Source organism: Megalobrama amblycephala, linkage group LG12, assembly GCF_018812025.1.
Source record: "Megalobrama amblycephala isolate DHTTF-2021 linkage group LG12, ASM1881202v1, whole genome shotgun sequence".
Lineage (NCBI taxonomy): Eukaryota > Metazoa > Chordata > Actinopteri > Cypriniformes > Xenocyprididae > Megalobrama > Megalobrama amblycephala.
In genome coordinates this window covers 36,468,397-36,495,676 of record NC_063055.1, presented here as the reverse complement: position 1 = coordinate 36,495,676, position 27,280 = coordinate 36,468,397, and the positions used below count along the sequence as shown (strand labels likewise).

Genomic DNA, 27,280 nt, shown 5'->3' with positions numbered 1-27,280 from the left:
AGATGAAGCTGTAATGAGTTCATATTGAGCATCAAAGACACATATGGGGGTAGTAGAAATATATGACAGATATGCAAATTAGATCATTGTAATATGACTTCCAGATATATCTTCTGTCTTTGTGTGCAGTATGACAAAGGTTGTAAAGTTACAACAGTTTTGAATGACTTGCTTTTGCCCAATAAGTAGCTTTTAACTTCTACAACTAGATTTTTTCATTTTTCTGAAGAAGTTGTGAATGATATTTGCCTCTGCGAAACTTGCCTCTACAACGCTAGTGTGTTGTGGGTAATTACTTACTGAGCTAAGTCTTACCTACCCTCAATCGTTGACATCAGGGGTGGGCAACTCTGGGCCTCAAGATCCACTTTCCTGAAAAGTTTAGCTCATTTTACACTGCACATTTGATGTCAGAGTTTGGATGTGAAGACTGCTTTCTGAACTCACCCACAAGTTATGGGGTAAGGTTCAGATGAACTCCAGTATGGTTCCATGCTGATGTGAACAACCGTCCTAAATCACAGAAGTGAACCGCTGTCCACAAGCACACCTCCTGCTAGTCTAGAATACAGGCAGCTGTAGTTTGTATGCTTTGGTACAGTTCAGCAAAGTTTGAATTACTTGTTTTGATGCATTATTTTTACAGCATGTTCCAGAATGATTGCGTATTGTGGGAGTGGGTGGCAAGTGGGCAGAGTTTCACTGTGGTCTGGGGCACATTCAGGACGTTTACACTGCAGACTGGCAACAGAAGGTCTGGACTCCATAACAACTTCCATTAGCCAAGGACTGCCCAAGAGGACGTCTGACCAACATGTAAAGCAACCAATCACAGTTTATTTTGCTCTGCATCATGTTTAAGGGCATGAAAATGTAAAGTCGATGTCCCTACGAAAACAGACAGACGAGCATTTAATACATTATTAATTCAAGAATGTTGTCTGTAAAGTTTACTGCAACAATAACGTTAACCCTAACCCCTAACTTTTGAAAATCCAGCGTTTAGTTGATCCTGATATGTCACAGTAGTAAACAAAATGGTTTTCTTTTTCCATAAGGGGGTTTGGCATCATGACGGCTTTGTTTTCAGGTGGACCATTAAAGATTGCGACACATCCTGTAGAATTCAACCAATCAGATGATGACTTTGAAACTCCCAAAGTGTTTTCCATTTTGTGTGCCTTATGTGTCAGACATTCAGCCAACGGTCCATGGGCATGCCTGTATTTAGAGCTAACCATTTGTGAACGGCATCTGTTCTAAATGCAGAGGAACTTCTTTTTTTTTTAAATATATTTTTTATAGTACACAGTTACAGTTTAAGCACTTAAAACTCAAAAATAAGTTCTATGGAACTTTTGTATTACATTTGTGGCAGATAGATGCAAGTGCCCTTCTATGATGATGCTTTGGAAACAAAACAAAAAGTTCAAAAATCAGAAAAAGTCCAAAAGTAATGAAAGCAACATTTTGCTGCCTTCTCCTGGATCGTCTTTACCTAGCAACGGTGCAAACAGTTGCTGTTTAAATAACACAAAAGTACAGTGGTACTGACCCAAAAAATACAAGTGAGAACAGAATCCAGCAGGGGGAGGGGGAAACAATCAAACTCTGGTTCGGACCAAGAAATTTAACCAAGTGTGAAAATAGAAAATTCCCTAAGAGACTTTTCCATCCATTTTATCATCCATCTGGCAAAAACCGTCTGATCACTCAGAGTGTTAGCATAGTTCTCCTCACCATGATGATTGAAGGTATTATTCATTTACCACCAATGGTGCAGGACGAGTTATCCAAAGAAATAATATTATGTATGAGTGATACTTTATGAGGTTGTGCTTTTGACCACATTCTCTCTCCATCTCTCTGTCATCTACGTCTGTCTTCACCCCTCCCCCACTTCTTTCCTGCAGTCTATCCCTCATTAGTCTCACAGAGACCGGTTCACACCTCATTGCCACCTCCATTCATTGCTGTATTTGGTGATAAGCCCCCTTTAGTAGGTCAATGGGACCCTTTCCGATTCAGCTGCCTGCTTGCTTGCTTGAAGAACAAGAAGGGGGGCTAGCAGACAATTAGTTAGATTTATTCCTATAGGCTTCACCATTGTGGAAAATATGCTCAGAAGAACACTTCCTCATTTCAGGAAATGTATCTTTTGGCTCTTAACAGCATCTGGTCTCAAAAGTGGGATTGGGGATGACTAAACCACTTGATGATCTAATGTAGAGTAGAGGTAGGCCTATATAGTCATTCCCCTGTCACCAGGAAAATAATAATGTTAACTGTTATTTCAATAAAACATTGTGTCAAAAGAAAAGAAAAACATCGGTCCTGAGGCCATATTGGAACATAAATGTTGTGTCACACAGGCGTCTGCTGTCTCCTTCTTGGACTTTGCTGTTGTTTGGAAAGCAAATTGGGTCAATAAAGGTTTTAGTAGAGAGAAAACTGTCACCTCAAGCCCTCTGGTGAAACCTTACAACCGTGCACAGAACACTGGCAAACAAATAAACAATGCTCAAATTGAAATTTCAGAAGAAACCGTTTAGTTGTTTCTTAGAATGGTAAAGGTCACACTTAACTTGTTTGTTTTATTGCAATATTATCTTTGCCTTTCAAAATGTTTGCTCTATTTTAATCATATCTTTTAATACAGCTTGTCAAATGTATCTCTACTACTCAAGTCCATCACAAAAATCCATGGGACAAAACTGTTATGTTCTCTCCTGAGCCCAATAAGGTAAAGAACATTAGTTGGCCTCCCTCATTACAGAGACAGGACAATGCACACCCCACATCCACAACCCCCAGCCCCCAACAATGACTGTGCTGCTACGTAAGCAGATGGCTTTAGGACCCACGGATGTTTTCTATGCTATAGTACCCTTGAACTAATTGAAGTTTGAATAAAAGAGGAGATGTTATCTGGAGCTGGATCGAACCTTTTCCTGCTGTTGAGATAATGCGTTTGCAAACTCTTGACTTTGTTGTGGTCATCTTCACTATGCAAACACAAACCGTGTTAGGGGTGTGTGGACATTGTTGTCACACATGCATACACACATAAAGAGTGAACGGAACAGCTTTATCTAAGGAGGATAAAGAAACAAGACTTATCAGTCATTCCATAGGTCTATATCTAATAACATATTTCAAGAGTTTAGAATGTTTCATATTTATTTTATTGGGTTGTTGTTTCATAACGTGGACATTCATTTATTTATTTACCTTAAAGGATTAGTTCACTTTCAAATAAAATTTTCCTGATAATTTACCATGTCATCCAAGATGTTTATGTTCTTCTTTCTTCAGTCCAAAAAATTTTTTCTCCATATAGTGGACTTCAATGGACTCCACGGTTGATGGTCAAAATTACAGTTTCAGTGCAGCTTCAAAGGGCTTTAATCGATACCAGACTAGGAATAAGAGTCTTATCTAGAGAAACGATCAGTCATTTTAAAAAAAAACAACAACTGTATATGCTTTATAAACACAAATGATCGCCTTGCACGTGCTTCCGCTTTCCGTATTCTTCAAAATGCTTACGCTGTATGTCCTACACCTTCCCTATATTCTACTTACGGAAAAAATTGCACTGGCGCCGCGTTCGTTCGGTAAGTAGAATAGGGAAGACGTAGGACATACAGCGTAAGCGTTTTGAAGAATACGGAAGTGCGGTTTTGGCGGAAGCACTTGGAAGGTGATCATTTGTTTATATAAAGCATATACATTTACTTTTTTTTTTTCGAAAATGGCCGATCGTTTCTCTAGATAAGACCCTTAAGGCTGATTTATACTTCTGTGTCGGACCTACGCCGAAGCCTCTGCACCGTAGCTATGCGTCTGTTTACATTTATCCTTCTGCGTCGTTGTCCGCGTCGATATGCATGCAGACCACTAATAGGCAGTGTCTGCAGTCACATTGAGTATCAAAACAAAAGCCGAAGAAGAAGTAGCTCGTCATGTACGTTATCAGAGAAGCTTACAAACAGAAACAGCAGAGAAGCGGCAAATAGGTAAAGACTTTTGTTGCAGTATGACTGTATGTGTCTTCTGAAACAGTGTTTTTTCATTCATATGGAAGTTGAAAGTGCTCGCTCTTCTTCGATTGCCCCGCGCCAGTTTTTTGACCCGAGGGAGGGGTTCTAGCAGACCAATCACAGCGCTTGCGGTCCGCGTAGAATTGACGCATTGTTACATTTTTTAAGAGGTGCACGTCAGGCTACGTCGTATGCTACACGTGCTACGCACAGCCTACGCTGTAGCTACGGCGTACACTCGACGCAGAAGTATAAATCAGCCTTTATTCCTCGTCTGGTATTGTTTAAGACCTTTGAAGCTGCACTGAAACTGTAATTTTGACCTTCAACTATTTGGAGTCCATTGAAGTCCATTATAAGGAGAAAAATCCTGGAATGTTTTCATGAAAATTTCTTTTCAACTGAAGAAAGAAAGACATGAACATCTTGGATGAGATGGGGGTGAGTAAATTATCAGGAAAATTTTATTTGAAAGTGAACTAATCCTTTAACCAGTCTAACTTTCTTGTGTGTCTCCATTTTTAGAATGTAATGTAATACAATATTTCAAAAGAGAAGTTATTGTATTTCTTTTGAGGAAAGCATTTTAGAGTTTTTCGTTTTTTGAGGGGCTCAGAAACTACAATCCCAGGATGCACTGGGAGAGCTGTTTGGTAGTCCTGAGGTGTTAGTGATGGAGGGGGAGTCAGGTTTTTCTGCTCACACTCCTCCATCCATGAGTGCGGAATCTCGTTTCTTCTGTAGTGCTGAGGGAGGCCGACGATACGGACTATCTACAAACCAGTTAAAAGATTCAAAAGTAAAGTTAGTTTCCCGTAGCTAGACCAATTTATACAGAGGACTGCGATTCAAGTAAAAGCGCTGTTTATCCTTTAGGTTAGTTTTGACTCTCAGAGGACTGACGACCGAAGTAGCGACTGGGGTAAAAGTTTTCCCCTCTACCTTCTTGTCGCACGAGCGCAAACAAAAACCGCACGGGTGGGATTTTCAGAAGAAAAACAGGTCTAAAATCGGCTTGTTGGCGTTATTAGTGAGTCTTAAACGTTATGTTACTTAAAGAAATCATCTTCACGCGATCTTTAGGACGAGCACGCGTCTCGATACGCTGAATATTTTCACTGATTTCAAACGATTATCAGGCGAGTCGAAGGAAAAACTGAGCAACACTCGTGTGGTTTAATGAGAACCAAAAAGGCTAAACTTACAACAGAGGAAGAAATGTGGAGTTTCGTCCATTGACTATTTTTGGGAGACTGTATTTTGAACTTCTGAATCTGATCTGGGATTGACTCTTTTCAGAAAGGATTTGCTTCAGAAAGAAAAAGGTGAGTAACGTTAACGCTGTTAATGGACTCTAGCGTGTACGTCTGTAATAAAATACACATCATTTGCTGTTTTATTGAATTTGAATAAGATTATTTGCGTTTTTATAAAAACACTAGGACAGTATAAAACACTTGCATGTTGGGAAGAGTTACTTAATGACAGTTACAATAAGTGTCCATATTTAGGCTGTTTATTTCGTTTTCTTTTCTCTCCTTGTCTACACACCACCTTGCAACGTGACTTGAATCATTTTAATTTTATTCGTCTGTAAGTAATCTCTTTTAAACAAAAGAGGTCCTTCTTTAAATCAATGTGTAAAATATATATTGATGTTAAGTCATTTTTACTGGGCAGTTTGTTTAAATGTTAAATATGTCTTTTATTGAGCCACACTAGTTTTTTTCCATACGGTTTTCGTATACGCTGTGAGATCTCATTAGCTATTATCATCAAATGGCCCCAAATCTGATGATATGAGAGCCTTGATGCGCGTGCCTGTACTGCCACGCGCGCTCTCGCATAACATCTCATATTTGAAGCCATTCAGCACAGTACCAATAAATAATGTTTTCAAAATCGATTGGCATATCTCAGCATCTTTAGTTTAAGATATTGGAACTGTTCTGTAGAAATAAAAGCTTTTGTTTCACTTTGTGGCTTCTGTGGAAAAGGTGTTATTGTGTTCAGCATGTGTTACAACTCTGAGCTATTAGGTTACTTGGTTATGAATGATTTTTTTTCCCCCTAGAGATGAGACCTTCAGTTACTTATTATTTACAGTTATTTATTTATTTATTTAAATTATTATTTTGTAAATCAGTTTTCCGGCATTATTGGCCATCCATCCTTGAGTTTCCCTTTGCCAAAATAAATGCCTGTTATCTTGATGTGAAAGGCAGGTTTATTCTTGCAGTTGTTTATCTTCCTACAGTAAAAAGACAAACATACTGAAAACTATAGCCTACTGTAGTACAAGTTTGGATGGCACTGTAGCAGAAGGATAATTCATTTAAAATCCCTGTAAAAAGACATGAGGCACATTAAATCCTGGAATCGTTTCAGCATTTCAATGTCAGAAAAGGGCTCTGTAGCTGAAAGACACATCTTTATTTGGGCAGCTGAAGAAATGTATGTTATCACAGAAACTAATTCAACAATCTTGTTGTGCTATAGGGCTTTTATTCTGTCACTTTGAACATAGCAAAATAATTCTGCACCCACCTCACAGTGTCACTCCCTTTTTCATCCTCATCACTCACTAGATAATTTCAGAGTAGTGCAAAAGACATCCCCCTCTTCATTCTTGGACTCTTCAGCACAGTCTAGAACTTTCTAATCACTGATATAAGCTTTACATCAAAGATACAGCTACTTGCATCCTTTCTTATAGTTGTGCTTTTAAAGACTCGCCCTGCTGTTAAGTGACCATTGCAGTTTCAAGCAAAGACATTCACGGACAGTTTCCACCTTTTCACCGGTGTGAAGAACATGATGGAAAAGCAGAGCGGTTTATGAATGGCGACATGCTGGCTGGCGACTGCATGTGCAGACTTGACTCAGACTTGTTGCAAGTCAGTGCAGAAATGTGAGCAAAATATAGTCAATTAGATATGAACTTTTTCAGGCAGTTTGTGCAAGACCCATATCATAGCTTGAGGGTTTCTTTTTTAAAATTTATTTACTTATTTTTTAAGATTTCCACTTTAGATACATTTCTGGAATTTCATTTGAATCTTGGAACTATTTTCCACTGAACATAAAGCTCAGTGTTGATAATGAAATTTGTCCGAGATGTCCAGTCTATTTATTCATGCAGCAGTTTTAGAGCTTTCCTTTGAAAGTTTTTTTTTTTTTTTTTTGTTGCTAGTTTTCTTAAGTACTATTCAACCATTGAAATACTTGAGAACTGTAACCGACCTTGTGAAAATGTAGTTGTTTAAGTCCATAATTACATCAATTACTTAAATTAGAGGGGAAATCATTATGGCTGCTCGTCCCTCAGGATCTGACCAGTGATTTTACTGTTACCCGCTCCAGACAGGTCACCGGTTCATCAAGTTAGAATATACTGTAAAGCATCATAAGAATTTTAATAGAGGGGCATTGACAGTTTGAGTTGCATTGATCAAAATCAGTAAGCTTGTTTACTGTGGAATACTGGATAATAATGGATGTATTTGCTTCAGAATTCACTGAGTATAGTGATTTGAGCCAGCCTTCATGTTTCACATACGGTCACAAACACTCGTTTTGGTTTGTTGTGGTGATCTTATAGTGAACGCTTTACAGTGAAATGCTCTGTTGTTTGAAAATGAAAGGAAGCAAATGGATGAAGGAGAAAAGACGTGCTGTGCTGTGGGTGTTCTTCCGGTGGAAGTATGCTGTTGAGAGTTTGGAGAGAAGAGGAATTCTTTGCCCTCTAATTTACTGGGCTGGCAGGGCTGGGCTGGCACAGTAAACTATCGCCCAGCACTTTTAAAAGGAAAGTTACTATTACACAACTGTCTGAGAGCTTTAGCATGAAACTTTAGGAGGAGTTTAGGTCTCAGAATGGAGAGATGCGTACAATGCTTTATTTTGTTTACGTCAACACATCTGTGACAAAACAAAATGGCTGCCTTAGTTGTCTGAAAAATTGGGTATGAAAGGTTAGGGTATAATATGATGTCCTTATCATCACCGGATTCAGTTTCGGTGGGGGCTCGTCCGGGATTTTGTCTTTTCAAGAACAGTCCGGAAAGGAGGAGACCGTAGGCTGGATTTAGAGGAGATTTGGAAGAGAAGAGATATAGGACAAATCAAGATGGAAAAGAGTGAACAGTAAAGAGTTTTGTAGGTTAAGTTCATCAGCCTGGTCTTAGTAGCCTTGGTTTGGTGGGCCGACTATGGCTCTGGCTCCCACCGGCACTGGAATGAGTGAGGTCAGGCGTCCCGTCTCCGACACAAACCAATGCTGTTCTCTGGAATGTTCTGCTCCAGTAGTAGGCAGCGGTAATGAGCTGGGCCTGCTGTACGCTCTCGCCATGTTCCCCTCCAATGATCAGAGGGAGAGAAAAACATGCTGGGGTTCATTAATTAGGGTACTAACTTCTCTTTCCACTTGACTTGGTCTATTTCTTTTTATTCCATGCACTCTTTCTCTCTCTCTCTCTTGGCTGTCTGCATAACTTTCCCTCTCAAAGTGAACACTGTGGAAAGACGTTAAATATAATCAGCTGAATGTTTGTTCTGCTGTTTGTTTTACTTAGAAATAGTTCACGTAAACAGAGGAACTAGTTTCAAAAAAATGTTCAAACATTTACATCAGCGTAATCTCAGCCAAGTAATTTGGTCATAAACTAAGCCTTCTGCCTTGTGATTTTTTTCCCCCTTCCATAAACTACCTTTGTGTTTCCCCAAAAACATATTAATTAAATGTGCTAACAGTTAAAACTAGTTCAGGGTACATTAGTCGTTTCAGCCAAGTAAACTTGACCTGTTGCATCAGTAAAAAGACTACACTGAGAAAACGAGATGCTTAGAAGAAAAAATAAGCACAGATTTTTTACACATTTTATGGATATAGAAATGTCATGAAGAGTGTCAACATGTGTTGCCCACATGAATATATCAGGGCATGAGCACTGTTTCATGGCTCCAAAAAAGAACTAGCATGCATTTTAAAGCGTAAAATCAACTAAGGTTTAGCTAACATGTTTTCTGAAGCTGTAAAGATATTAATTGCAAATCTTAGCTGTTCACAGTATCAGTTCCTCTTAGCTCACCTGCCCTGATCATGGGAGTTTCCCATGGACTGTGTTTGTAGTACTTCACAAATTAATTTTGAGAAAAACTGTAGAGAAATTATGATTAAATAAATTAGAAATATATGAAATTTCTCTTCATACTGTAATACAATATTGAGTTTGGTGTGCATGCAATATTCTATTACACATCCAAAACAAGCTAAGAGCGGTCTTCTTCAAATAATGTGTTGTTTACATTACTACGATTAGATGGTGCCTTAATCTCTTATTTACACCATATCACCTTGATTTATAATGGAAGCTTCCTGCTTTTGTTTGCACTGCATATTGTGTTACACTTCAGTATATTACTGGAGCTCAGAACAGATTCACATTAGTAGGTTTTTGTTTTCTTGCTTTTCCATGTAGTCTGATCTGTGCGGAAGCTTTTTATGTATGTTTTGGTTCTGGGGATGATTATTGGTATGTTGTAAGTGTGTCTGGCAGGGGATTGCCACAAGCTCAGAGTCCGACACCTCTGACCGTTCGCCTGTTTGTACCATCTGCAGACATAGCTTGAAAAATGAAACCAACCCAAACTCGATGGGAACGATTTTATGTGTATCAAATCTCATCTCTTGGTGTTTGTCCAAATTTCTCGTCCTTATCAGAGCAGTTGTGAAGGTGATAGACATCTCATTGCACTGTTCAATAAAATATTTCTCAAGGGCATTATCTTTTTTTGCAGGGGTGCTAGAACTGTCCTAACAAGAAATAATATAGGTGTAACTGTAAGCTAAAGAGTGATACAGTTTTGGTTTAATCCTAAATATTTACAGAAGTTACATTCAAAATGCACTTGGCTTAAAAATGTAATGGCATGTGTCCAGTTTGAATAGGCATGACGCTTATTCAAACTGGATCTTATTCAAATTTATCTTATTCGCTTATTCAAACTTAGATCTGTCTAGAGAATTCAAAACCATTCACGACATCTCTGACTCACCAGGATATTTCCTGACCTTTTTTTTTTCTTGTGTCAATGTTGAATAGCTGCATATACAGTTGAGTTTTCATTTAGTTAAAGGGGACCTATTATGCCTCTTTTCACGAGATGTAATATAAGTCTCTGGTGAATGTGTCTGTGAAGTTTCAGCTCAAAATACTCCACATATCATTTATTATAGCTTGTCAAATTTGCCTCTATTTGGGTGTGAGCAGAAACATGCCGTTTTTGTGTGTGTCCCTTTAAATGCAAATGAACTGCTGCTCCCGGCCCCCTTTCCAGAAGAGGGCGGAGCTTTAACAGCTCAACAACAACAAAGCTGGAGAATCTCATGCAGCCAAAATGAGGATTGTCAGTAACGGTGTTCAGCCTTACATTGTTCAAACCGGAGTCGACACTGATGGAGAGACTCAGGAAGAAGTTACAGCTTTTAGAATGAAACTGGACGTTTCTGAATGGTTAGTGGATAAATTTATGTAGTTGCTGTGGAGTTGATTCAACTCATCCACTAGCATGTGCCATCATGTTCATCTTTTTGTTGAATTGACCCTCGTTTGTGAAGCAGTCCGGTGTAAAATGACAGCATGACAACAACACTCTACTACAACAACTCTTCCTCTTCTCTAAAGCAGCCCAACATGGCCCCGCCCCCTTTGTTGAATGTTCTCAGGGGCGTGGTTTATGTAAATGTTAGGTTTAGTGATGTCACTAACCTGGGAAGAAGCATTTTGTAGTCCCTACCAGCCGTTTATTGTAGTCCTTAGAGATTTCTGTAAAAGAAAATCTCCCTTTGCATTGAACTTTGAGCTCGTAACATTGCAGATGTTGTTTATGCTCATAAAACATTACACACTAACTATAGTTAAAAAAGGTAAAATCATAATCAACCACACCTTTAATTTAGAAAGTCTAGGGTTCATATTAACTTTAGCTTCATATTAAGACTTTTTTTTCCACTTTATTTACATTTGTGAATTAGAGGCAAAATCCCGAAGGCAAGTTACCAGAGCTAAACATTCTGAAGGAGAAACATCTGCCTGATGAATTGTGAAACGCTGCTTTTTTCAGACCAATCCGCTCATAGTGGGGTGTGTGTTGAAATGTGTAAATGATGTTTGAACGAGGAGTTCCGATGGCTAGTAGGACAAATGGCGTGTAGGGGTCATGCTGGGGTCTAAACCAGCACAGAGTTGACAGATATCTGTGAAGGGTTGGAGGAGCGCGTTTGTGTTTCTGTGTTTTACTGCATGTGTTTGTAAGAGCAAACGGATGGAGTGACCTCACGAAAACTGTTCTTTCCACTATGAAATATGCATGTCAAGGTTTATGCAATCTAATTTCTACATTTGCATTGTCATGTCTTCAGAACATTAATATAACTAAAATTAAAAAAAGTGCCACGTTAGCTTACTGTTCAAAGTCATTTTGTTGATGCAAACTCATTAAAGACACAATGTTGTAGTGGAAAAGTCTGTGGTTAAAATCCTGGAGTTCTTAAAGGACGTGCTGTTCCAGTATTGACCTTATACAGCAAAGTTATGTTTTCGTCTGCTTCATGGTTACATCTAAAATGGATGGAGAGTTTTATCAGGCTGTTTATAAGAAACTCTGATTTGTGCTGCTCAAGCATCAAAGGGGTTTCTGTGACTCTACTGAGTGTTTTACAGGAATTCTCTGTCAGGGATTCTTTAATATTCTCAGCTATTTGTCTACAAGTAAAACTAAGCCGTACGTTTCATTTTGTCAGTCGTCTACCTGATATTAAAGGATTAGTTCACTCAAGAATTAAAATTTCCTGATAATTTACTCACCCCCATGTCATCAAAGATCCTCATGTCTGTCTTTATTTTGTCTAAAAGAAATTTTTGAGGAAAACATTCCAGGGTTTTTTACATATAGTGGACTTCACTGGGATCAACGGGTTGAAGGTCCAAACGTCAGTTTCAGTGCAGCTTCAAAGAGCTCTTCATGATCCCAGACGAGGAATAAGAGTCTTATCTAGTGAAACGATCGGTCATTTTCTAAAAAAAATAAAAATTTTATATACTTTTTAACCACAAATCCTCGTCTTGCACTGCTCTGCGATGCGCCACACATTACGTAATCACGTTGGAAAGGTCACACGTGACGTAGGTGGAAGTACCCACCCAGTGTTTACAAAAGCGAACAAACAAAGACTAAGTCAAATGCCCTTTAAAAAAAAGAAGGGAAAACAACGATGTCGGATGATTTTGAAGTTGGAGAAGAAAATGAGATGTAGTTTTTAGTTTTTCTGCCTACGTCACGCATGACCTTTCCAACGTGATTGCGTAATGCATGAAGTTGTGGACGCGCATCGCAGAGCAGTGCAAGACAAACATTTGTGGTTAAAAAGTATATAAATTTTCATTTTTTTTAGAAAATGGCAGATTGTTTCGCTAGATAAGACTCTTATTCCTCGTCTGGGATCGTTTAAAGCTCTTTGAAGCTGCACTGAAACTGACATTTGGACCTTTAACATGTTGGTAGCCATTGAAGTCCATTATATGGAGAAAAATCCTTAAATGTTTTCCTCAAAAACCTTAATTTCTTTTTGACTGAAGAAAGAAAGACATGATCTTGGATGACATGGGGGTGAGTAAATTACCAGGAAATTTTCATTCTGGAGTGAACTAATCCTTTAATGTGATGCCTCAGTTCCAGTTACTCTAAAGAGAAGGTTATCATAATTTTAAAAATCAGTTTAGTATGTTTTTGTACTTCTGAAATGAAAATGGTCTGGTGGGGGGAGAAAAATATTAAACAATAATATAATAGCCCTTGTTTCACAATCCAGTCAAATCCAATTAATCCATTCCATTCAAATGTTATTTCCAGCGAAATAATTTATAAATGCCACATTATGAAAGGTTCATGTTGTCTTTAATATTTAGAATCTTAATTCTTCTATTCTGAATCTATTCTTAATTGTTTGGCCTTCTGGTTTTCTCTCTTCATCTCACACACAGTGCTGATGTCCTAGCTGTTTTTATGGAGAGCTGGGCTGGATGCAGAGTTCAGATGTAGAGAATCCTTCATGATGATGATGATGATGATGAAGACCATGTTGCTGCTGATCTCAGTACTCCTAACTCAGGCTCTTCAGTCCCAGGGCAGACCAGCCACCCAAGAGGAGAGTAAGTCTTGTTGGATCATGTCTCAAGATGCGATAACAATAAACCCTGTCTCAGACACTTTGCAATTAAGCTCCCTAAAATAGTTTTTAATAGTTGGCCATATCCTACACTTTTATGGCAGCACTTTTTTTTTCTCTATTTTAGCACTTTATTCCACTTAATGTCGCTTAGGCTTTCTTTACAACAAAAACAGGTGTGATTATTTCCCACTCTCTGTCTGAGCCTGAATTAAACAGGCTGTTTGTTATTTTGCATTAGTAACATTAAGATTTGTTCATATAAGTAACCATCATTAAGATATCTCAATGGCCTATTTTTAAGCTTATATTCAGGAAACTATGTCAAGTATGTCAAACACCTTTCTTCTTCATGTTGTTTTTATTATTATTATTCTGAAAAGCAAGTAAAATAATGTTTTCCACAATATGTCCACATTAAAATGTTTTGATACGTGTCAATATTGTACAGTATACAATATTGTATGGCTATGCCGTATGACTATATGCACATTCTCAAACCAAATTCATATCTGCAATATGCTGTATGTCAGTTGTATGCCGTGGGGGAAACATTCTACTCCGAGCTGTGGAAGTTTACACTTGGATACCATTTGTTCTCCATTTCCACCTCGTATCCAAAATAGCCATTGAAAACCCTAAGGACTTTCATGCACTCAAGTCATAGACGGAGAGTAAAAAAGGCAAACGGGTTAAAAAAAAAAAAAAACACCAGCTGAAATAAACCCCTGAAAAAATTTGTCCTTTGGCAAGACTCCAGCACAGCGAGTGCCTCTGGCTCTCACAGGCCCAAACGTGCTTCCGTAGAGGCATCATCGTCTTTTGGATTTCGGAAATACAGTGTTCCCGAGAGACTTCTGAATGCCTTGCGTTACAGTTACCAGCATTATAAAATGAGCGGTCGCTTCTGCTCTGGCCGACTGCGGAGGCTTTAAATAAACATGGTAGGTTTGAATTTGCCCCAGAGCTGGAGGTGTGAAATAGCTGCCATCTGTACCCTCCGGCTATGCAAAAATACCTTGCTTCTCTCTTCCCTCTCTCTCTCTTTCTCCCTCTCCGTTGTCTCACCATCCTCCTTTTGTAATGAAAAGGTGTTTGTTGTAAAGGGAAGAGTTGACTACCTGAGACGCTATAAATTACTGCTTTTAAAAGAAGACACAGAAAGTACTCCGCCCTGTGGTGCTATTCCACAGTGGAGATCAAGTTTCTGGGAAAACGAAGCACGTTTTCTTGTGCTTGAGTGCAGAGCTGTGAAGCGTAGACCTGTGGGTAGTACTCTTCATGAACACATGCATTGCACGAAAATGTTGGTAACAGTGTGTCTAGTTGATCCAAGTCTAACCCCGTTGAAGCACTGCGGGTGTAACAAAGAGGGGGCTTTTAATAAGTTTTATTTCCCCCTCTTGATTTCGGCTTCTTGCTATTCGTTTCAACACTTCCCTAAAAGATTTTGTTGTGACTATAATGAAGGCAGGAAGACCGAACCAGAATGTGATGAATTACCTTTTACCCACTTAATGCTTGACAGCCAAATGGCCAAGCGTGCTGATACCCTCTACGCATTTCCTCTACTCCTCCTCTCCCTTCTTCCTACTGTCAGGACAGAGAGCATTTTCCCTCTCTCCCCTCAGGCCTCCTGTGGAGTAAATGATAGTTTCAGCTGTTGATGAGTGACTGACACTCCAGCATTTGGTTACATTTGTTTTTTTTTTTTTTCCCAAGGTGGGAATACAACCTGCACAAACAACAGAACTTCCTTAAGCAGCATTTTAACTTTAAACCCTGTTAAATAATTTGGGATCAGAAGACACTTTCAAAGGCCCAAAATATTTAATTGAAAGCGCAAGAAAAATGTTTCTTTAAGTGCTGCCACCTAACTAAGCGTTAGTCGTCGAGAAGAGACTTAGTCGACCAAAATTTGATTATTGATTTTCAGCAGGAAGTGGCGAAGTCATGCAGTCTGTGAGGGAAAGATCGTTAACGGGTCCTTGTGGTAATTACAGTATGTTCGACAAATCATCTTTCAACTTTCATCAATCAACTTTACATAGCCGCTCCCTCTAACCTAGATAAATGCGAGCTATTATTATTCTATTATTATAATATATATCCTAGGGGTGTGACGAGATCTCGTATCACAAGATCTCGCGAGACTAAAATGTGACGAGATTTCTCGTCGAGGTGAAAAGTAGTCTCGTGATGTTGCCATGACAGAGTGTTAGGATGATTAGGAAAGAATATGCCACGCCTCCACTGTCATTTTGCTTTGTATTTAAATAAAAAACATTTAATTTAGTTGGATAACGGTCACCGCCGCTCCAAATTTATAGTTACGCGCGATCATGAAAGTGAAAGTAAAAGCGAGCGCGCATTCAAACGCGATTTCAATACCCCGCATTTTGAAAGCGGCTCCCTGATGAATGCAGATATCTCTCAATATGAAAGCTATTTTAGGCTGGGCAGTGTAGTTGTAACCATCTCTTAGCTCTGTATCAAAGAAAAATTTGGTCTTATTTGCACTTTGAATATTGAGAGAGTGCGATTATGGTTGCACTTAATGTAAAGTGTTACCATAAAAATGAATAACAGTTTTCTCTTAATCTTATTAAGCACAAACAATAAGATTTCATTTGTTAACATTAGTTTATGCACTGTGAACTATCATCAACTAACAATGAATGACTATTTTTATTAACTAACATTAACAAAGATTAATAAATACTGTAGCAAAGATATTGCTCATTGTTAGTTGATGTTGGTTAATACATTCATGTTAATAAATTTATACTGTTTTTATTTCTATGATCAGTTTGTGGAAAGGAGTTCAGTTAGGAGGTCAAAAGTACATAAATCATGTACAGTAAGATCTGAAGAGAAGTCAGTCAGTTGAGTTAGTGGCAAAACCTTTTACAGTGCTTGAGTATTGTTGTCTTTTACTGCAGATGATAATTCATACTCAGAAAGTAGAACTGAAATGACATTCATTAAGATGATTAGTTAAAACATTTCAAATACACCTGCAGAATATTTTTTCTAGTCATGTATTTCGCCATTGAGGATTTCTTAAAAATAGTGTGTTAGTCCTGTTACGTAACAGTCGGGATCATACGTAACATAACGGTGTTATGTTGAGATTCACCTGTTCTTCGGAGGTCTTTTAAACAGATGAGATTTATATAAGGAGGAGGAAACAATGGAGTTTGAGACTCACTGTATGTCATTTCCATGTACTGAACTCTTTTTATTTAACTATGCCAAGATAAATTCAATTTTTAATTCTAGGGCACCTTTAAAGGCTCATTATAGAACCTCCTCAGTATGTATTAAAGTAATTAAATTAATATAAATGTGCGATAAGTTGACTAATGGCTTAAATGAACAACTAGAAAAAGTGTTTAGTATATGATACTTCATGCCTTTATATAATTAATCACAACCAGCATTAACCATCTATTGTTGATGATAGTAAAATGTTAATTTAGTATTATTTATATTACAGTGTTTATAAATTTTTTTTTTTTTTGAATGAGCCTTTATTTTTATAGTTTCAGTTAAATTTTAGTTTTAGCAATTTTGTTATGGGCTTTTGTAATTTTTATTATTATTATTTTGTATTTCTGTTTAGCTATTTAGTATATTTGTTAGCCTGGATGCCAGCCGAACTTTTTCACAACATTTTGAGGTCGGGGAGTTCGGTCTGGACTCGATCCGTAGAGGAGTAATTATGCCCGAACAGAAACTGTTCGGACCAATCACATTGTCAGGGCGATGATTGACAGATTATCACCAGAAACGTAATCAGCCACGTCAACAAAGAGCGCTTGGGGAGTTTGATTGACAAGCGATCTAACCAATCAGAACGCCGCATCCGCCATTTTGTCCGACAAAGCAGTCAGGAGTTAGAAGATTAACCTCGGTGGAGTTAAACTTGAAAAATTGTGCATATTGACGTCTTTCCGCGTTTGAAACAACATTCATTCTCATGTTCATTCATGTTTATTTGATGCTATAAATGGACTAGTAGGAAGAGATGATCGGTTCACGAGCCTCTTGAGCTGAGGCGCTACAGCAATCTGTCACGATCATGGTCACAACACATTAAAGAGCCACAAAACGGTTTTTATTGTTTGAATTTTTTTAATAACTACACAGTTTGAAAGCTGGGACTTTGTTTAATATCATACGTAACCTGCTCTGTCTCATCTGTTGATGTGTTGTCAGTTTCCTCTTTGCTCCGCGATGTATTTTCCACTCTGTGTGGCGTGACAGCGCCACGGCTTGTCGGACAAAGCAACAGTAACTAAGGGGGGCGGGTCTTTGCGAAAGGTCAGTTAGTTTACAACAATGATGGCTGTTGAAGAACTGAGATGTGTAGATTCCGCCATTGCGTCCGTTATAGAAGATATCGACAGCGCATTAATTTTAAAAAAGGAACAGAGGACCGCGATCAAGGCATTTGTCGATGGGAAAGATGTCTTTGCCGTCCTTCCTACGGGATTTGGCAAAAGTTTGATTTATCAGCTGGCCCCGATGGTCGCTAAGAAGAGTTCTGTTGACAACTATGCGTCGCTCAACATACGTCACTTACTCTGTAGCTCTGATTGGTTGTAGGTCTATCCAATTGAGGTCTTTCCTGGATCGGTTGAAATACGCCCCCATAATCAAAGCCCAATGGAGCAGTATCAGACTCATATTCGAACTAGAATTGAGTATGACCACGTCAGGCTATATATTTGTATTTCAGTTTTAGTATTTTTAGTACTTCAAATTCAACATTTTCTTTGTCTAATTGGTTAGCTACATTTTCTTGTGTAATATTTCCAATTTATATTACTTAAGCTATATTAACAGTTAACAAAAACTATTTTTGATAGTTTTAATCTTAGTTAAACAAGACTTAAGCTCATTGTCTTTGTTTTGGTAGGCGACTAGTCTACGGCTGTGACACTTTTGTATTGTAGGTGCATTTGCGGAACACGCTTCAACTAGTCGCAGATGCTACAACAGATTTCAAACTGATTTCCTACTTCAAACCTTTTTCAATGAACCAATTTTGAATCAATATATTGAAAATACAGTTTACTGTTTGCTTATCACTCAATAGTGTTCCCAATATTCCCATTAAATTACTTGAAGGATATAGAAACATATTGTTAATATGCGTTTCAATCTGTTTTTCGTGGCTAATGTCCATTGATGCACTTTAATGTATGACACTTTTCTTATTCTTGCCACATCACTCTTACTCTCAATCTTACTCTCTGTAAAACACGCTGACTGTCTAGAAGAAGATGAATACTTTGGGGTAAACAATGGCTGTGATTCAGCAGGGCATGCTGATCTCATTCCTGCTGCAGACCATGTGCGTGTACATGGGCACATTTGCGTGTAGGCAAGCAGTGATTATGTTTGTACAAGCGTGGCCATTGTGAACAAATGCCATTAGCATCCAAGTCCTGATGTGGGCTTTAATTGACGCAGGCTAGCATAAGACAAGGCAGGTTAATGGTAGGAGAGGTGTGTGTATTCTTCTGTTTCTTTTGGTGTCACACTGAGCAAACACCTTCGTTAATCACAAGTAATGGACTGCTAGTCAGAGTAATCTAATTTGGTCACAAAATGAACTTAGGGCATTTTCAGACCTGTAGATCATTTGCTTTGTTCTGAAACAGGGACTTAATTTGTTAGTGGTGAATTTTCTTTTTGGTTTGGTTTACTTTCACAAGCCAACATTTCTAAGCCAACAGTACCAAAATGTGTTTATGCAAGTCACATGTGAGTAAAACTGTCCTCTTATTGGTCAGAGTTTCCTCTGTGTCAAGCTTATTGTGGCTTATTCGAGACGCATACAAACACTTATACGAATGTAACCCTCTCGCTCTAACTGATAAATTTTATATAATTATTAGGGCTGGGTAAAAAATATTGATTTCTCGATTTTAATCGATTTTCATTTGTACAAACCGATATTGATTCTTAAATCCCAAGAATCGATTAGTTTAATCTGTTTTCAGTTGATGAATGAGCAGAATATGTAGCGCTTCCCATCCAATAAATCGCAATAATCTTTGTGCTTTGTTACTTTTGATATGAAGCAAAGTCTCAGATTTCAAATGACGTCCATCTTATTATGAGATTCAAAAAATAAAAAAAAATCATAATTTTGTTTCAAAATTTTGGCGCTGTTTAATGTGGTGTGAGGATCCTCTCCTCCGCTTTAATATCAGTTACAGCGTGAAATAAACATGCATGAACATCTGAAGGTATGTTAAAAGATACAGTACAACTTACCGAAATCCGTATCATGTCTCGTGTAATCGCTCAATCAGTGTTTCAACCGTGGAAAGACGTCAATAAAACAGCTTGTAAACAATGTCACGTAACGTCACATTTACCTCAGAAAAACATATTCAATGACCGTAAACGTGTTAGTCAGCTAGAAAAGTGAACTCTAGAAAGAAACATTCTGATAAATATAGCTATGCATCATTACATATTCATTATAATTTTTAATGCTTTTTAATATTTAATGCATGTTTGAGTAAATCAGTTATGACAGCTACGATTTAAATGTTTATATTTCAAAAAAACGAATTGAAGTAGAAATATGATTATGTAATTCTAAACTTTATTTAGAATAAAAACATCATTGAGTGTAATTTAAGTGTTTGTATATAAAAAAAAGTCAATTTAACCTTCAATATTATTATAGTAGTACCAACTGACTCCCATGTGTAGTTTACAGCATTAGTTGAGAAATTTTTTTCCTCTAGAAAATTTGCCATGTATTGTAGCTGAAATACTACATCCAAAAAAAATCGATATCGAATCGAAAGCATGTGAATAGTAATCAAATCGATAGAGATGTCCCGATACCCCTTTTCCATTCCCGATTCCGATACCTGAGCTCAGGGTATCGGCCGATACCGAGTACCGATCCGATACCTGGGTGTGTATCTGTGTGTGTATATATATATACAGGGAGTGCAGAATTATTAGGCAAGTTGATTTTCTGATAATATTTTTTTCCTAAGCACATTTTACCAATTCCAATCCACATCAATCTTAATAACTACTATTAATATTGTTTTTAATCATTTATAAGTGATATATAATTGTTCATGAAGGCTGGAAATGAAAAATGCCTTATATTCAGGTGTGCAGAATTATTATGCAAGTTTTCTTTTACAGGCAAAATGAGCCAAAAAAGAGATTTAACTCAGACTGAAAAGTCAAAAATTATTAAATACTCATGAGAAGGACGCAATACTAATGCAATACTAGAAATTGCAAAGTTAAAGCATGACCAAGGGACAGCAAAATGCTCATTGGGTCAGCGGGGTCAGACAAAAACAGGTGGAAAAGAAAAGACACGTTAACTGCAAAATAATTAAGAATTATGTGTGAAACCATCAGGAACCCTTTAGTCTCCAGCGCCACCATTTTCCAGAACTGCAACCTACCTGGAGTCTCCAGAAGTGCAAGGTCTCAGGATCTCAGAGACTTAGGTTAGCTAAAGAATCCTAAAAAATGACCTGCACTTGATAAGAATCACAAGCTGAAGTGTTATAAAATACATGAAGACTGGGTTTTAATAGGGCTTATAGACAGACAGCTTGAGAATGACTCCTGATGGACCAGCACTACATCCTCTTGTACCACTGTTTGAAGAATTTATCCAGAATCTGGCAGTAAGGTGTTTGAGTTCACTTTTAGTCCATCTCTTATCCTGAAATGTCTGTCTTGCAGAGATGGACTAAAAATGATCTTCCAAAACTTACTGCCAGATTCTGGAAGATAAATTCTTCAAACAGTGGTACAAGAGGATGTGGTGCTGGTCCTTCAGGAGTCACTCTCAAGCTGTCTGTTTATAAGGCCTATAAAAACCCAGTCTTCATGCATTTTATAACACTTCAGCTTGTGATTCTTATCAAGTGCGGGTCATTTTTTAGGATTCTTTAGCTAACCTAAGTCTCTGAGATCCTGACACCTTGCACTTCTGGAGACTCCAGGTAGGTTGCAGTTCTGGAAAATGGTGGCGCTGGAGACTAAAGGGTTCCTGATGGTTTCACACATAATTCTTAATTATTTTGCAGTTAACATGTGTCTTTTCTTTTCCACCTGTTTTTGTCTGACCCCGCTGACCCAATGAGCATTTTGCTGTCCCTTGGTCATGCTTTAACTTTGCAATTTCTAGTATTGCATTAGTATTGCGTCCTTCTCATGAGTATTTAATAATTTTTGACTTTTCAGTCTGAGTTAAATCTCTTTTTTGGCTCATTTTGCCTGTAAAAGAAAACTTGCCTAATAATTCTGCACACCTGAATATAAGGCATTTTTCATTTCCAGCCTTCATGAACAATTATATATCACTTATAAATGATTAAAAACAATATTAATAGTAGTTATTAAGATTGATGTGGATTGGAATTGGTAAAATGTGCTTGGGAAAAAAATATGATCAGAAAATCAACTTGCCTAATAATTCTGCACTCCCTGTATATATATATATATATATATATATATATATATATATATATATATATATATATATATATATATATATATATATATATATATATATATATATATATATATATATATATATACTACTAGCCCTGTATGATTTGATAGAATTATTTATGGTGTGCTTCAGACTTATCCCTTAATAAAACAAGAAGAAAAACATACAGTGAACTAGAGTATTTTTATTATCTGACATACATTTGTCAGTTATATTATTTATTTATTTTAAGTGAAAAAGAACTTCAAATGCAGCCACAAATCTAACACTGTAAACTGAAAAAGGTATATTAGTTTTACAATATAACTATAAAAACAGTGCAACAAATAAATCTAGGAATATAATTAGGCTATATAAGAAAATAATCTCTTTAAAACTTGAAGTCCAGAAACAATTTTGTTAAATAAAAATCTCACGTTTTCGACGACTGACAGCAGCTGGTCATCCAGAACAATAAACTCGACAATTTTGTCGGTTATCTTTATTTGTCTTTTGAAAACTTTTCTCTTTGTTTGAATGAAGCTGGCACGCCTCATCCTTCTCCATCTTAAGCGCGTCAAACGCCCGAATTGCTCAATTCGCACCGCATCATTCACGCGAATCGCGCCGCAGGGAGTCAATTCCCGTCTTTGCATTGACTTAACATAAATCACTCGCGCTTAGCGCTTCATTCGCGTCTGGTGTGAACGCAGCATAAGCCTTTATGTAACCATCGTGTTGCGCGGGGTGACGCGTCTTCAAATGCTTTATTAAGTTATTTGTGTTAAAGTTGCCAATACTTGTGCCACTCGAAATTGCAGCATTGCATATGAGACATGTCGCCGTTTTACTGGTCTGAAATACTGCCAAACAGCAGACATACTGCTAGCGCGTTTTCACTTCTCCGCTGCTCTAAACAGTGGTTGCTTGTGGCAACACAGCACAACTTCCTGTGTTTGCATTCTGAGCCGCGAAGAAGAATTGATTTCCGATTTGCTGCGTTAAGCAAAGATAGCGGGCACAACTAGGTATTGTTTAAGAAAATGGTATCGGATCGGTACGTGAGTTTAAATACTCGCCGATACCGATGCCAGAAATTTTTGTGGTATCGGTGGTATTTCCAATACTGGAATCGGAACAACCCTACAAATCGAATCATGAAAATTGTGTCAATACCCAACCCTAATAATTTTGAAAATTATGAGTCTATAGTGAGTCTCAAACTCCATTGTTTCCTCCTTCTTATATAAATCTCATTTGTTTAAAAGACCTCCGAAGAACAGGCGAATCTCAACATAACACCGACTGTTACGTAACAGTCGGTATCATTAATATGTACGCCCCCAATATTTGCATATGCCAGCCCATGTTCAAGGCATTAGACAAGGGCAGCCAGTATTAACGTCTGGATCTGTGCACAGCTTAATCATCAGACTAGGTAAGCAAGCAAGAACAATAGCGAAAAATGGCAGATGGAGCAATAATAACTGACATGATCCATGATAACATGATATTTTTAGTGATATTTGTAAATTGTCTTTCTAAATGTTTTGTTAGCATGTTGCTAATGTACTGTTAAATGTGGTTAAAGTTACCATCGTTTCTTACTGTATTCACGGAGACAAGAGCCGTCGCTATTTTCATTTTTAAACACTTGCAGTGTGTATAATTCATAAACACAACTTCATTCTTTATAAATCTCTCCAACAGTGTGTAATGTTAGCTTTAGCCACGGAGCACCATCAAACTCATTCAGAATCAAATGTAAACATCCAAATAAACACTGTACTTACGCGATTAGACATGCTGCATGACGAACACTTTGTAAAGATCCATTTTGAGGGTTATATTAGCTGTGTGAACTTTATGCTGTTTATGCTGTTTAAGGCAAGCGCGAGCTCTGTGGGCGGGGAGCGCAAGATTTAAAGGGCCGCAGCATGAATCGGTGCATAGTTAATGATGCCCCAAAATAGGCAGTTAAAAAAATGTATAAAAAAAACAATCTATGGGGTATTTTGAGCTGAAACTTCACAGACACATTCAGGGGACACCTTAGACTTATATTACATCTTGTAAAAAAAAACGTTCGATGGCACCTTTAAGATGAAGAGGCGCTCTTTGGTTTTCAACTGCATTAACTAATGTTCTCACTCACAAAACCAAACTCTGCTGCTTTTTATATTCCCATTATGAATTACAATACCGTTTGGTTCATTGGTCCTTTGCTTTCTCACCTCAACCGAACCACCCCAGAGATTGGGGTGCTCAGATGATCTCGGGCCATTTGTTTTGGTGCAGATCTGAACGCGATTGCCATTTTCATATATGCCTAAACGAACTGAACTAAGGGAGAAAACACACTAGAAACAAACTGAGAAAAAAAAAACGCTCCAAACGAGCCAGGTGTAAACAATGCCCTTACTAGTCACATTCCGCTTTCTTTGTGTGTTATTCTTTGTGACGGTGCACATTCCAGTCTGTTACTGAGACTAAACCTCCTATATATCTCACCCACAGATCACTGAAATAAAGGGTTGGTCTGTGTCTGAAATTTTTTATTTATTTATATATTTATTTTTTGCATTTGCTCTGGCTCTATCTTCTACTGTACTTGACCATTGCTCTCTCTCTCTTATGAAAGGAAATCCCTGTGGTCATTCTCTTCTTGTATTGCTTCCTCTCCTGTATCCAGTCTCTCTCTGAAAGGCCCCTCTTCCATTCCCGAGTCCAAATCGCTTACCTTTTATTTTGTCCTTTGCCAAAAAAAATTCCCTTTCATGATTTACCATAATTAACTTGATTTTCAGGCATGTCAATCATTTTTTTCCGAATGGCTTGCAGCAGGAAAGAATAATGCAATGGCTATTCCAGCTGGGTTGCTTTTCCAAAAAAAATGGACTAATCCATCCTAATCTGGTCAGAGACTCTGAAAGATTAAGAGCCTTGAGGTTCCATGAGGAGTTGACATGGCAGGGTGCATTTTTTCTTCAAGTTAGTTGAGTTATAATTAGGGCTGTTTAATTAATCATAATATAACTGCTGAGCTATAAATGTGTGGTCTGCAAGTGCTGTACACTTACACATGTCTGTTAAACAAACTCCAAACATTCATGGGGCTAATGATACGATGATTCTCACTATATGAGATCCACACAAACTCCATCTCAGGTGCTGGTTTGAATTTGGTGAGTTTCACTTATAATGTGAATTGAGAAGAGACAGCCGTCAGGATTCATATTTTCCATATTTGTGAAATTCCAAACATTTTTTGCTGCAATAAGTTACTATACAAATCTTAAAATGTGACATTAGGGCATAGAAATATGATTCTGGATGCATTTTACCGGTAGCACCGGTACCGGCTACCGCATATTAAAATCTTTTGTTAGCTACACACGTAACTCAAATGTCTTCATTTTTTTCCAGCAGCTTGAGGCTTTAACTGAACCAATTGCCTTGTGAAAGTACTGAAATTATTACTGTTATACAGGTCTTAAAAATGGGGGGGGAAAAATCAATTGGTTCACTCCAAGCCTTTTTTCTTTAAAAAATGTTACCAGCCAAATGACGATTGACACAGTTTCATATACTCGCCAACACACTGGCATTTATCTTTTTGGCTTTCATTTTTTTCTCTTTTTTTTTTTTTTTTTTTTTTTTTTAAACAATCTATACACCAAATATGATGTGTTTCTTCATAAGTGTTTTTTTTTTCTTTTTTTTTTTCTTTTCAATATAATGCTCTGATTTCCAGTGCAGTAGTTGTGCCAGACAACATCTGGACTCTATAGCTTGCACACCGGTGCATGTCCTCAGCTTGTATTGCATGGTGTTTTGTGCTTTGAAGTGACTGATGGCTTGGTAACATGCCACTATTTAATATCCTGGAAGGAAGCATGTCGATTAATGACTATAAATCGTAAAGCAGCTGTATAATTTTCTCCCAGTGTGATTATTGCTGAATACTCTCACTTGATACCTCACAATAAACAGCTTCTCTGGTGACTGGTGCAAAATGTTTTCGGCATCTGTTCTGCTCAATGCAAAACTCCTAGAGGAAATTACAACCTCATTGTCATGAACTTATGAACAGTTGTGTATCTGTAATATGAATTCATCAAGTATAATGTGAAATATTTCTGGCTCACTGAAACGGAGGTCAAGTGAGGCTGTCCTTATTTAGGGTAGAAGTTAGTGTCTTTAAATGCTATCATATTGATTGAAAATATAATGGTTGAAACTGTTCTGTATTGGGAACAAGTTAAATAAAATTAATAAAAATTGACTAATTACAGTATTTATTTGCTAAAACAATGTTTTGTATGTTACCTTCTACATTTACGGTTTCATGAATAGCAGGATTTCACTGTGACAACTTACCCCAGTAAGTGCCAGCTATTGGGGCATGTTGTCACAAAAGGTCAATTAAGGTCTCGAGCAGTGTGGGTGCAAATGTATAATAGCTTTTTGTAGTCAAGATTTCATATTTTATATAAGTATATAGAAATAGATTTAAAAATAATCTAACTTTGAAAACTCGCCCTCTTTTTAAGCTTCTTTTCCTGTCTAAATAAGACTGGACTAGCTCATCTTCTTGTCTCTTCCTTCATTCTTTTCTGCTGTGTTTTGGTGGGGAAAGTTGATCCCTCCCTGGCCCCTGTTCCTGTCAGGATTAAGAGCCTGTTAGACACATGCGAAGCAGGAAATACCTTAACTAGACCCTACTGAGGTCACCATGGATACCAGCCCAAAAACCTGCTGCTACAGGCCTCTTGCTTGCTCTCCTTTATTAGCAGAGTTAATGGTAGTGATGGGCGGAGTTACTACAGCAGAACTAGACCAGAGGAAACCTGGGTTACGTTTGCACTCTGCTTGCTATTAAAAATGTGTCAGAAAAGAGCATACCAGTTTCACCAAAGTGGTTTCTTCTCTGAAATGTGCACAATACACAAAGTGGCTCAATGGGATGTAGGGCATGCATTGTTTCTTAAGATTTACTCACATTTCAAAACAATAGTGTAAATGTCTTCTTCAGCAAGTGGCAGGATTTCATGGAAATTTGACCTTTTTTTGAACAATCCTCAAGTCCTGGTGCATCTTTTACAGGAAACCAGTTGGTGCCTTTCAAATCCCTTAGGGCAAGTCAAATGCATTATTATTGAACGAAAATTAATCCAATTATCATTTGAATACGAAGCAGTCGTCATTTGTTTTGTAAATGTGAACGTCTCACCTCAGCTTACCATTATTAAAGAGTCACAATTAGCATATGGTGATAGTATGTGCTTTTTGACAACATCAGTCTATTCTTTTAATGAGGACTCCCAACAGGGATAATTCTCTAGTACACTGCTCCACAAAAAGCAGTCCCCCTTTAAGAGTGCGCAACCAATTGCCTGAAATGTGCAGATGAATGGCTTAATGTTGTTGGACAATGAATCAGAGTAATTATATTTAGACTTCCCACCTCCGAGTCCCCCCCCCCCCCTTTTCCTGTCTCTACTG

General features: G+C 37.7%; 1 protein-coding gene across 4 annotated transcripts in view; it reads left to right on the top strand.

The window, feature by feature from the left end:
• Positions 1-4,694: 4,694 nt before the first annotated feature.
• Positions 4,695-27,280, top strand: part of LOC125280415 (fibroblast growth factor receptor 1-A) — a 58,664-nt gene continuing 36,078 nt past the window's right edge. For 2 of the 4 annotated variants that reach the window (XM_048210938.1, XM_048210936.1), the window contains exons 1-2: positions 4,697-5,368; positions 13,088-13,255. In XM_048210938.1, the coding sequence (XP_048066895.1) occupies positions 13,156-13,255 (100 nt within the window). In that variant the 5' untranslated portion in view covers positions 4,697-5,368; positions 13,088-13,155. Of the gene's footprint in view, positions 5,369-13,087; positions 13,256-27,280 lie in introns of all 4 variants that reach the window. The other 2 variants (XM_048210937.1, XM_048210935.1) reach the window with 2 other exon arrangements.